This window comes from Impatiens glandulifera, chromosome 5 (genome assembly GCF_907164915.1).
Source record: "Impatiens glandulifera chromosome 5, dImpGla2.1, whole genome shotgun sequence".
NCBI lineage: Eukaryota > Viridiplantae > Streptophyta > Magnoliopsida > Ericales > Balsaminaceae > Impatiens > Impatiens glandulifera.
This window is the reverse complement of record NC_061866.1, coordinates 8,162,692-8,175,439: the sequence shown is the minus strand read 5'-3', so window position 1 is coordinate 8,175,439 and position 12,748 is coordinate 8,162,692. Positions and strand designations below refer to the sequence as shown.

Genomic DNA, 12,748 nt, shown 5'->3' with positions numbered 1-12,748 from the left:
CTAAATGTCACTAGCTAGAGCTCAGGCTCAATTCTATCAACGATCCTTTTGTGACATAATTGTGACTTGTATTTGATAAAGAGTCTATTGACTTTGTGAATTACAATTAGATTTGTTTCTAAGGTTAAGTAACATGAGACAGAATCCTCTGCTATCAATATCAATGTAGTGTGTTCTCTCTATTCCCTCTCAGAAGGAGATAAAAGAAAAATTTTCTTTTATTTACAATATTGCCCCTCTCCTTGTGAGAGGGAACAGAGGGAGCACACTACATTGGTAGCAGAAGATCTCAGGCTACGTAACATAAATTTGTATAGGATCACCTTTCTAGAGGACCACGTACAAAATAAATTTTAAAAATAAGTTTTTCCAAAATCTAAAAGTCACTAAATTTATAAATAATATAACTAACAAGTTTTAGTTAATTTTAACATTAAATTATTATACACTTCTATAATATTTTTAAAAAGTGTTCAAAAAATTTAAAAATAACTTATAATAGAGCTTAATTGATATCCAAATCTTAGGGTCAGCTTGATTAGAACGATAAGTTTCTTTTGAGGAAAGTAAGTGGCTCAAACTTTTGTGAGTCAACTTCACATTTGAGCACAAATGCTACCACCAGACCAGTTGACAACTTGACATGAGTCATTGGCTCGTTCGCTTTGGAATCAGCTCACCTCGATATTGAGATTTTATATGGATAGCAAAGGTTGGCTTTTGTTTTGGAAGTATGCTTGGATCGGTGAGTTTCCTCCCTGTGTTGGTTTTCGTTCATTGTTCTTCGTCGCAAATTATTGCACGATAGTTGTTGGCAAATTTCCTTCTAGAAAAATACTTCGCCTAGCTAGTCGAACCTTATTGTTTTTTGTGCTTGAATCGGCTCATTTTAACCCATCCCAACTCGAATCATTAATGGTTATTGGAAGAATTGTAAGTCACCAATCTAGTTAATGCTTCTATGTAAATTTTACCAGGAATCAATTTTCCCCCTTATTTTGTTACATGATTAGTTGAAAGTTGAAACGTTATATCCTCCTATTTGCAAAGGTACTCTGTTCCAAGAATTTGATTATTTTATTGTGATATTTGTATTTTTAAAATTTAAAGATTAAAAATAAATGAAAGGATAAAAAGGTGACAATGATATATTTAGACCAGAATGACCTAAAGATTTGAATTCAAATAAAGAGGCTGTGGAAGACAAATTAGGCTTGAAAAAGCTTAATTATATTTTAACTCTAAATGAGTGGAATTTCAAGTCCAATATAATAGTCTTTTTAACATTTTCAAACTACAGGTAATAAAAAAAGGTTTATGACTTAGAAACTATTTTATTCATGATATGATACGAGGATCAGTACTATTGTATCTATCGAATAAATTCAAATAAATGAAATTATTAAATGTTCAAAATAAATATACATGTGAATACAATATTGATTAAACAAGAGAATTACAATTCAAAAACAAGGTCAAATATTGTGTAACTAATTAAATGAAAGAATCTAATACGTATTTTTGTATTTGATCGCAAATTGAACTTCGAAATTATTGTATGTTTTACTTTATTAGTATTTTTATTATTTTTTATTGAGGTAGGTTTCGAAAAATTAAATAAAAATGATGCGCTACAACCCAAAGTCATTTTTCTAAATGGGGCTTTAGCCCAGCTTATTATAAAACAAACTAATATTTGGGCTTGGCTCCCTTTTGAAACAATTTTAAACAATTATTTTTTTAAAGAATTTCAGCCCAACCCTTATATTAAACAAAAAATATACTGACTTAGTTGGATAATTGGTGAGTCAACTCGTGGACTCCGTAGCCAACTAAGAGTACTCGTACAGGAGAGTTAAAAGAATAAATCGGGACCGAGTCAGACCAATCTTACGAGTCCACTCGCATGGGTAAGGGACTAAGGGTATATCTTGATCAAAAAATTTTAAAATCAAAACTTGAAAACTGATTTTTAAAATTTTTTTCATTCTTGATTTAAATCTAAATTTTTTTGATCTAGACAGTTTCTATAATGTTTGTTAACATTTTGAATGATTTCTAAGTAACTGTAAAAATGTTTTAAACATGTTTGATCGAACTGAAATTTTATAAATAAAGCTTGAAAATTAAATTTTTGAAATTATGTGTTCTTGCTTTTAATTCGCATTTTTTATCCAGTTAGTTGTTATACATGTTTGTTAACATGTTAGGATGAATTACAAACAACTATTTCACCACTTTGATCATGTTTGATCAAAATAAGTTTTTGAACAAATTTGGGTTTTGATTCCATCTTCAAAAACTGTTCTAATGATATTATGATGTTCTTGTTTTGATTTAGATCAACTATATATTCATCCTTTTAAAGCTAATGCAACAAAAATCTGACCTTGAAATAGCCTAATTTGAAAGATCTCAAAATTTGACCTAGAAATGGTGTTTTAAAATTGATCCTTGTAAGGGCCTTAAAATCGTGATTTATGTTAGGGTTTTTGGTATTCATGATCATATGAACTTACTGTAACTTACGGATCATGATTTCATGATCCCAATCAATAGTTATAAGCTTCTGAAATTTTGGACCAAAATAAGAAAACCCGGTCCTAAGGACCGAGAAAACGGACCTAGGACCGTGGGTCAGGACCGGTAACATTTTTCCAGGACCGACGATTTTTGTCAGGACCGCGGAGCATGACCGGTGTTCTTCAGCTAGGATCGTGGAGAAGGACCAACATTCTTCAGTTAGGACCGAGGGCCACGACCGATGTTTTCATCCAGGACCGAGGACTAGAACCGAGCTTTCTAACCCTAGGACCGAGAATTAGGACCAATAAACATAACCCTATGACCAAGCCTTCACTTAGACTAGGACCGAATTTTCTAACCCTAGGACCAATGTTTCTAATCCTTGGACCGAACCCTAACTTGACCCATGACCGGTAAACTTGACCCTAACCCTAGACCTATGACCGATAGCCACCTAACCCTAAGACCGAGCACCTAAACCAATAGACTTGATCCGAGAACGAGCCACCTCGGTCTTTGACCGAGCCACCCGAGATTGGGACCGAGCCTCCCGAGCCCAAGACCGAGCTCTCCGGTCCCTTGACCCATGCGACCGAGCCATGGTCCGAACCCCACCGGTCTTGACCGAGCCCAACCGAGCCTAGACCAGCCAAACCAAACACAAACCTTAGGACTCTGCTCCTAAGGCCTATTTGATTCCACTTTTCAAAATTCAAAATTATTTTGTAATTTTGGAACTCGGAACCATTTTCAAATTCCCAAAAGGTCAGAAAATGATATTTTTTATATTTTCGGGATATTTCCTAAAACAATGTTTTGGATCAGGACCCGTTTGGAATTTATTTTTAAATTCTAACATTCTCCTTTGATATTTTCATATTTTATTAAATCTTAACATTGACGGAACATGTACACACCCCTTTTTAAAATAATTTTGTACAATTATTTAAAGTCAATCCTTACTTAGAATCCATGGACTACTAATTAAAGATAAAGAATGTTATAATTGGATTTATAGAAGTCATATTTGTTTATTTATAAGGATTTTGAAAACCGTCCTTAGGTGGGCGCGGTGACATAGCGCGAAAACCTTTCCAGAGCGTAAATAGACAACGAACCACATTTTTTAGAAACTCTAGTATAAATACGTTTGTACACGTATCATTTTATTGATTTTCATAAAATCTTTTGGCGACTCTAATTTTCAAATAAATAATCTTTAAATTGATTATGTTTAATTAATTTAAATCGGGTTCAGGTTAAATTATTATTTAGCCTCCTAGATTATTTAAAATTTGAATAAATGATTAATTATATTTACATAATTAATTTCTTACCGCTCCAAGCATTTTCAAAATCTTTTAAAAACTAAATGTTTCATTTTAAGATATGTCTGACGCGCAAACCAATTATGTTGAAACGAATCGAACATTGAGCTTCCTCACGGTAGTCCCTCCATATAAACACGTGTTAAGCTATAGAACCAAACGCCAAATCGTGGGAGTTACACCACATCAATTGTCCTTTCATAATCATATGAGAAATTAAGATTGAATTGAATCTTATTTATTTATCTTTCAAAAAATCTTCGTAAACATTAGTTTGAGTTATTGTTTATCATTATTAATTTATTTGTTTGAATTTTCTTTAACGTTATATTTTTGTTGTTTCGCTTAAATAAATCCTCAAATTCCCTAAACTAAAATTTCTAAAATTTTCCTATCCAAATCTAATAAAAAAACACTCTCATAGAAGGCAATAAGCATAACACAAACAATACAAACTTACTTACCAAACATGAGACATGATGTGAGGTAATAAGAATGACGAGTCTTATTTTTTTACAAAAAGTATCTACAATAAAAAAAAAAAGGTTAGTTAAAAAAACGGATACATATTTTGGTCCATAATCTTACCAACAAAACCAAATAAGATAAAGAAATACCCATGAATTTATAATAAAAACAAAATTACTAATTATCAAACATACAAAACCAATCAAAAGCAAAAAAAAAAAAAACATATATACAATTCATACAAAACCAATCAAAAGACACAAAAAAAAAACAACATACAATTCATACAAAAACATGTAAAAATCATTCACACCTTAATAATCATATACAAACAGAATAAAACAACAAAGTTTCTTAATGTATAATATTCATTGGAGAAACATTGACAACACATGCACACACAGACACTCTGTTTTACAAGGGACAAAATTATTGATCTTGGTATTATTATTGTCCTCTTGCCAAGGTAGTTCACATACAACAATTTCAATGGTTTGAAATGTTTTCCATTTCTTAAGATACAAAAATACTGAATAGTTCTTCATTCATCGGAAGAATAACGTGAATCACAAGCTCGCGTCATAGCACAAAGATCCATTGCTTCAAGAAAGTGTTTAGTGTTGTCCAAGATCATGGGCGCAAATTCCGAATTTAGAATCTGCTACAATATAAGTTAAAACAAAATCGATGAACTATAATAAGTTAAATCAATGTAGTCATGTCATTAATCAAACCTTCTCCTCGATGCTCTTCATTGTTATAGAGTTCTTCAAAACTGATTCCATCATGATCTCTAACTGAAATACATGTCAACATATATCAAAATAAATAAATTAATTAAGAAAATAAATAAAAGATGTTATACTTATAATTATACATCATCATGAGATATGCACACCTGCTTATTAGGATACTTCAATTCAGTTAGGGCTTTTCCGACAACATAGTGACAAACATCACATTTATCCTCGGACATGAAAAACGTCGTGGAATTAGCAGGGTTTGGTGAGCAAAGATGAACCGAGTTGCAAATCGTTCTAGGTTGTACTATTTGTACCATTGTAAAAAAGACAAGGCCATATGAATTTACTGTCGCCATACACTGCCACATTTTAACACATAATTAATCTCATTTCACGCATCAAATTAAGTGTATTGATCATGATTGAGTAGTTAAATAATTAATAGTTTATGTCCATACATTTTACACGGACTCGCAATTATGTGCCTAATGAAATGGTTTTACACTTTCATAATGTGTTTGAACTCATCCCAATTGGAAAAAAATTAACTTCAAAAACTTTTTTTTCTTTATTTCTCAAGACAATTAATCATGATGGCCTTTTTTCGATACATTCTTTGATAGAGTCACTACCTCTTGATTAAACCGCATTTGCAAAATAATTCACAACTTTTATGTTCTCAAAACAAGTTAACTTCCAAAATTGTATTTCTTTAATTTTCATCTCAAAATCACTATTTTTCTTATGACCCAGGTTTAATTCTAGCTAGGGGTGATTTGTACCACCACACAGTCATGACCCATCTTTAAACAAAAGTTTCTAAGTGAGAATTGAATTTATAAGATTTGTCTATATGATAAAACTTATTATCATTTGAGCTGGGTGGCTTATCAGGTGATCTATTTTTTTTTTGTCATGGAATAAATGTATAAAGTTATAAACAGTATGTACAAATGACTAGTTGTATACCTTTGGCTTTAAGTTAAAGAGTAGAGAGCATGTTCCATGGAGGATATTCATGATCCCCTTTTGCATTTTCTTTGATCGAAGGACTTTAAGTATCTCGTCTGTCACATCTTCGCATAAATGACAAACTTTGTTCAAATGTGTATCATTAACTCTTTCCATTGTTGTTGCTTCCGCCATAATAATCACTTCATTCTTGGTGTGTGGAGCTTATTCGCAATAACAATAATAATAATAGAAGAATAAGAAATAACTAAATAGATTGATCTTTTCATTAATACCATGGTTAATCAAAATGAACATAAAACTTCAAAATTACCTTTGGATAGTACAACTTTTTCGGCATTGGAGAGCCAGAAAGTGCTCAAGGCAAAGACAAGTAAGATACTTGTAGCAGATAAGGTTTTCGCCATGGTTAAGATGAATGGAGATATGAGATGGAGATGGTGATGGTGCATATATATATATGGTTTAGTTTTAAGACTAGCTAGCATTATCAAGAGATATTGTAAGTCACTATAGTCAATATTATAATTATAGACATATTTATTTCAAGTATACATATGCACAAAGATTCTTCTACATTACTAAAAGTAATGATGAAGGGATCATTCAAAAAAAAAAAAAAAATATCAAGAAGCTCCTATCGGGAAAGCTAGTTTCTTGTGGATAAAGCCTTAATTAGAGAGACAACCCATAAATATAGTATGACAATAAATGAATTTAGAGTAAATTAGATATAGATTGTTGTTTCTAATTTCATGTCTTCACGAATAACTTATAGTTTAAAATAGAGGGTATTTTAATATTTTGATTAATGAAATAAATGATGTAATTGTTAAGAAGTGATTTATTAGAAAATTAATTTTATTTAAATTTTTTAAAAAATTAAAAAATAATAAGGCCTTAATTATGAATATATATATATATATATATATAATTTAATTAGACATTTAAATTTGTTATATTTATAATATTTTTATAATTTTAAAATTTTATAAACATTTATTTTATTATAAATATAAATAAAATATTAATATATATATAATTTAATTAGACATTTAAATTTGTTATATTTATAATATTTTTATAATTTTAAAATTTATAAACATTTATTTTATTATAAATATAAATAAAATATTAAAAAACATTAACTACTAAATATTTGAATGATATATATATAAATGGAATGTTCATGTAATTACACTATATGTTAATATGTTTGAAAACAGATAGTAATTATATATCCTTATTAAATCGGTTGTTTAACTTAGATTCCTACTAAATTTTTCTGGATAAATCAAGATAATTTTAGTTGAAATTGAATTTAACATTAGTAGTCTTTCATATAATTATTAGTTAAATATTTTGGATACATTCCGGTATATATTATCTAATGAAAAAACAAAACCCATGACTATTTTGATGAGAATTGTTATATATTATTTTTTCAGAAAACAAAAAAGATATTAAATTGAAAATGTTCTTTGGGCTTCAAGGAAATGGGTATAATAAGTTTTAAACAAATATTATTTCTTCATTGAAAAAATCAAGAAGCCCCATATGTCTTCTGCTATACTTATGTCAGATTTGAGATTCTATTACTGTTCTTATATTTTAATTTAAAATAAAAACTTCAATAACAGTGAAACAAAAGTTAGTTTTTAAAACAATTCTTTTATAATGCCCATTTGTAGATAAAAATAAAATAGATGACTGCAATGTTATTTGTGATAATCATCGTTTACCATTATTTTTTAAATTATAAGATTAAAGAGTGAATGTGATTTATAGTTAGTATAACAACTGTTATTTATTTGAATAAAACATTTTAGAAAATAAAATGTTCTTGATAATTTTTAGATCGTGTTATAATTTTTTTATTACAATAATTCATTAAAACAAATCTGTTATTCCATTTTTTCATTAATCTTGTATCCTTCATTTTTTATTATGATAACATACTTGTCTTAATTACAATACTTCATGTGAGGCCAGAAATCCCTTTATCCGAAAAATGTTGGAGCTTCGAGTTCAATATTGGTTAGTCAGTGGTTTAAAAATCTTTAAAAATATTTATACAAAATATATTTGGGATGTTTTAAAATTAATTATAATAATAATAATAATAATTAATAATTAAATTTAAATAATTTTTTAGATTTAAAAATAAAATAAATCATTGTTTTAAATTCATTAGAAATAATTAATTTAAAAGGATTATTTATTTGATTAAAGAGTCGTTAATTAATTTTTAATTTTAAATGAATAAAAATATTTGTATACGTGTATAAACATAATTTAATTAGAGATTCTATTAAGTTCGATTTTGGAAATACTCGAAAAGGGCTTTCGTGCTAAATCCTATATACTTGTTAAAGAATGGTGTATAACTCATAAAATTTTGATAATTAAGTTTTATTACGTTTTATTTAACCAATAAATTTTCAAGTTCTAGATATATATTAGTTTTTCTTTTATTTAAAATTATAAAATAATATTTACATACTAGTATATGCAAATTGATGTTGAAAATTATTGAGAAGGTACCTGAAAAATATCAATTTTAAGGTGATAGAATTTAAAAAAAAAATCAAACATACCTTTATTAAAATATTTTTTATGATAGTGTTCTAAAAATATTTTTAAATCGTTTTCTATTTTATCGAATTTTTAAAAACTAGTTTATGCCTTCTAATTGTAAAAAAACAATTAAAATTGAAGCCCTAAAAAATAGGCCCTAAGATAGGTGTCTGGGTCGCGAATTGGGTCGGATGCGCGGGTCTAGGTCGATTTTAGCTCGGGGTCAACGAATATGGGCACCCGGTCAACACGGATAAGGGGTTCTTGGTCGTGCACATTGTTCCTCGTTCGAGTATCGTGTCTGACTAGTTTTTTCGGTCGAAAACCGAGCTAGAATGAAATTCTCGATCGATTGCCAAAATTCCTCGGTCAAATGTAGGGAACGGCTAATTTTCTCGGTCGAAAACCAGACCAAGGCTAGAATCCTCGGTCAGATGCTAGAATTTCTCAATCACGCCAAGAACATCAAGCTAAAGGTTTGAAGATTTCGTCGTACACCTTTGTTCGTTGATCCAAAGACACGAGAAGCTTTATTTCTTCGTGTAGAACACAATTATCATGATCATCTCGAAGCATCACTCGATCTGGAAGGGGTCAAATCGATTATGGAGAGTTCTTAGGTAAAATTGTTGTTTTGGTTTTTAAGGTTTATTCTAGCATAAAGAGCTTATAACTTATACATGTTGTGATCAAATAAAACCAAAACATTAATATTAACTATCAGTTTTAAATAATTCAATAACTAGAGTTTTCCAAAATTTTGAAAATATCGTTTTTTTTGTGAACCTCAACCAATTAGAATTGATCCAAAATTACTCTAAGGGTATGTTTGGATCAGTAGAATTGGAATTGGAATTGACATTAGAATTCCAATTCTATGAGAATTGACATTGAATTACACAATTCAATTCTTATGTTTGAAAAAATTATAGAATTGTAATTCAATCTCAATTCCTATGTTTAAAAAATTATAAAATTGTAATTCAATCTCAATTTTTATGTTTGTAAAATATAATATAATAAAAACAATTTTAATATATATTATCTATTTTATTAAAAAATTAGTTTGACAAAACTAATTAAGATAGCTCAAGGTTAAAAGATTTTTTTAAGTTTCTATTTTCATATAAAATATATCTGATCAACCTGTTAACTTAATATATTAAAAATAAAATTGTCGGTTCGACATTTTAACTATCTAAATTCAAAAATAAAATATCGGTTCAAAATGTCAACTTTTTAAATAAGTTTTTACGTTTTTTTTGCACATTTAACATGTTTAATACATTTTGACACATTTAACACGTTTTTGACACTTTTAACACGTTCAACACATTTTTGACAAGTTTAACACGTTTTTGACATTTTTAACACGTTCAACGCGTTTTTTACACGTTTAACGTGTTTTTCACGTTTTTAACATGTTTAAACACATTTTTGACATGTTTAACATATTTTCACACTTAAAACACATGTTTCACACGTTTAACATGTTTTTCACGTTTTGTCACGTTTAACACGTTTTTAACATATTTAATACGTTTAACATGTTTTTCACACGTTTTGACAAGTTTAACAAAATTTTCACATTTTGGCACGTTTTTGACATGTTTAACACGTTTAATATATTTTTCACATGTTTAACACGTTTTTTACACGTTTAACATGTTTTTCACGTTTTTGGCATGTTTAACACGTTTTGGCATGTTTAACACGTTTACACATTTTTGGCACGTTTAACACGTTTATAACATGTTTAACACGTTTTTGGCACGTTTAACACATGTTGACAAGTTGAACACATGTTGACAAGTTGAACACATGTTGACAAGTTGAACACATTTAACATATTTTTGACACATTTAACATGTTTTTCATATTTTTGGCACGTTTAATACGTTTTCACGTTTTTGGCACATTTAACACCTTTTTCACGTTTTTGGCACGTTTAACATTATTTTGACACTTTGACATGTTTAATATTTTTTTACGATTTTGGCATGTTTAACACGTTTTATACATTTTTGGCACGTTTAATATATTTTTAACATGTTTAACACGTTTTTGGCACATTTTGACAAGTCTTATACATTTTTGACACATTTAACATATTTTTAGCACATTAAACATGTTTTGGTAGACATTTAATACATTTTTCACGTTTATGACACGTTTAACATGTATTTAATGTTTTTGGAATGTTTAACATGTTTTTGACATTTTAACACGTTTAACACGTTTTGACACATTTAATACGTTTTTGGCAAGTTTAACATATTTGATAAGTTTTATCACATTTTTAGCACGTCTAACACATTTTTGGCACATTTAACACGTATTGGTACTTTTGACACATTTTGGCACGTTTTATACATTTTTGAAATGTTTAGCAAGTTTTGGCCCGTTTAACATACTTGTGAAATATTTAAAATTTTTGGTCCGTTCAATTTATTTTTTGCTCTGTCTAATATTTCTTTGACATTGTTATTCATTTTTTTTATCCGTTTAACATAATTTTGATATTATTTTAATATTTTAATCACTAAATTAGTTGATGAAATAATATGTGAGATTAATATGAATTATTTAAATAATATTTAAATAATATTTAAATAATTCATCTTAGATAAAGTCTTGAATATGGGTAAACCCTGTTAATTTTCAAAAATAAATTAATTCATTAAACGGACCGAAAATATAAAATGTGTCACAAATGTGTTAAACGTGCCAAAAATGTGAAAAACATTTTAAATGTGTCAAAACTTATTAAACATGTAAAAAAACATATTAAATGTGCCAAATACGTGAAATATGTTAAACGTGTGAAAAATGTATTAAACGTGCCAAAAATATGATAAACATGTTTAATAAGTGAAAATGTGTTAAACGTGTAAAAATGTGAAAACGTGTTAAATGTGTTAAAAACGTGTCAAATATGTGGGAAAACGTGTTAAACATGCCAAAAATATGTCAAAACGTTAAAAAAAACATGTAAAATATGTCAAAAACGTGTTAAACGTGAAAAATGTGTTAATCGTGTCAAAAATATAAAAAATGTGCTAAACGTGTCAAAAATATGAAAAATGTATCAAAAACATGTTAAACATGCCAAAAACGTGTTAAACGTACCAAAAACGTGAAAACATGTTAAACGTATTAAAAACATGTTAAACATGTTTAATTTATGAAAAACGTGTTAAACATGTCAAAAACTTGTTAAACGTATCAAAAACGTGTTAAATGTGTCAAACGTGTCAAAACTTGTTAAACGTGCCAAAATGTGTCAAAAACGTGAAAAACATGTTAAACGTGTCAAAAACGTGTTCAACGTGCCAAAAACGTCAAAAACGTGTCAAAATGTGAAAAACATGTTAAACGTGTTCAACGTGCCAAAATCGTGGAAAATGTATAAAAACGTGAAGACATATTAAACGTGCTAAAAACGTGTTAAACGTGTGAAAAACGTGTTAAACGTGTGAAAAACGTGTTAAACGTGCCATAAACGTGTTAAACATGTCAAACGTGTTTTTTTGGGGGGGGGAAACGACTTAGCGTCATTTCATAAAATTCCCAAAAACGGGAAAAAATCACGAGTTTAAGAGATCATTCTAGACAGGCCTAGAATGATTTTGAAGTCGTAACATTCTGAATAAAAGCTAAAAAGCTAAAAACGTAAATGAATTATCTGTTTACAATGCTTTCAATTCTAGTGAGTTTAAAGTCAAAACGTGTTAAACGGGCCTAAAACGTGTTAAACGTGTTAAGCGTGTTAAAACGTATTAAATGTGTCAAAAACGTGTGAAATGAATTAAAACGAGTTACATACTTATTAAAACTAAAAACATATTAAGCGAGTCAAAACATGTTAAATGAATAAAATATTTGTTAAATGAGTTAAAAACGTGTTGAATAAGTAAAAAAAATGGAATTACAATTTCGACCTAAAAATGTTGGAATTGAGAAATATAAAATTACACTATATTAAATTCCATTGAAATTTTAATTCCAATTCCAATTCTTAATATTAAAGTGTCTATCAAACATAGAATTGGAATTGGACCCTCCAATTCCAATTCCACCAATTCTAGGGTTACCAAACACACCCTAACATCTTTTAAAAGATGCTAGGAAAAT

At 28.6% G+C, this 12,748-nt stretch overlaps 1 protein-coding gene across 1 annotated transcript; it reads right to left on the bottom strand.

Annotated features, from left to right (window-relative positions):
• Window positions 1-4,617: 4,617 nt before the first annotated feature.
• Window positions 4,618-6,492, bottom strand: LOC124940557. Its single transcript, XM_047481081.1, has 5 exons — window positions 6,351-6,492; window positions 6,035-6,240; window positions 5,221-5,424; window positions 5,057-5,119; window positions 4,618-4,983 (listed from the first exon to the last, which is right to left on the bottom strand). The coding sequence occupies exons 1-5, from the start codon at window positions 6,487-6,489 to the stop codon at window positions 4,864-4,866; spliced, it is 732 nt and encodes a 243-aa protein (XP_047337037.1). The 5' UTR covers window positions 6,490-6,492; the 3' UTR covers window positions 4,618-4,863.
• Window positions 6,493-12,748: the final 6,256 nt, after the last annotated feature.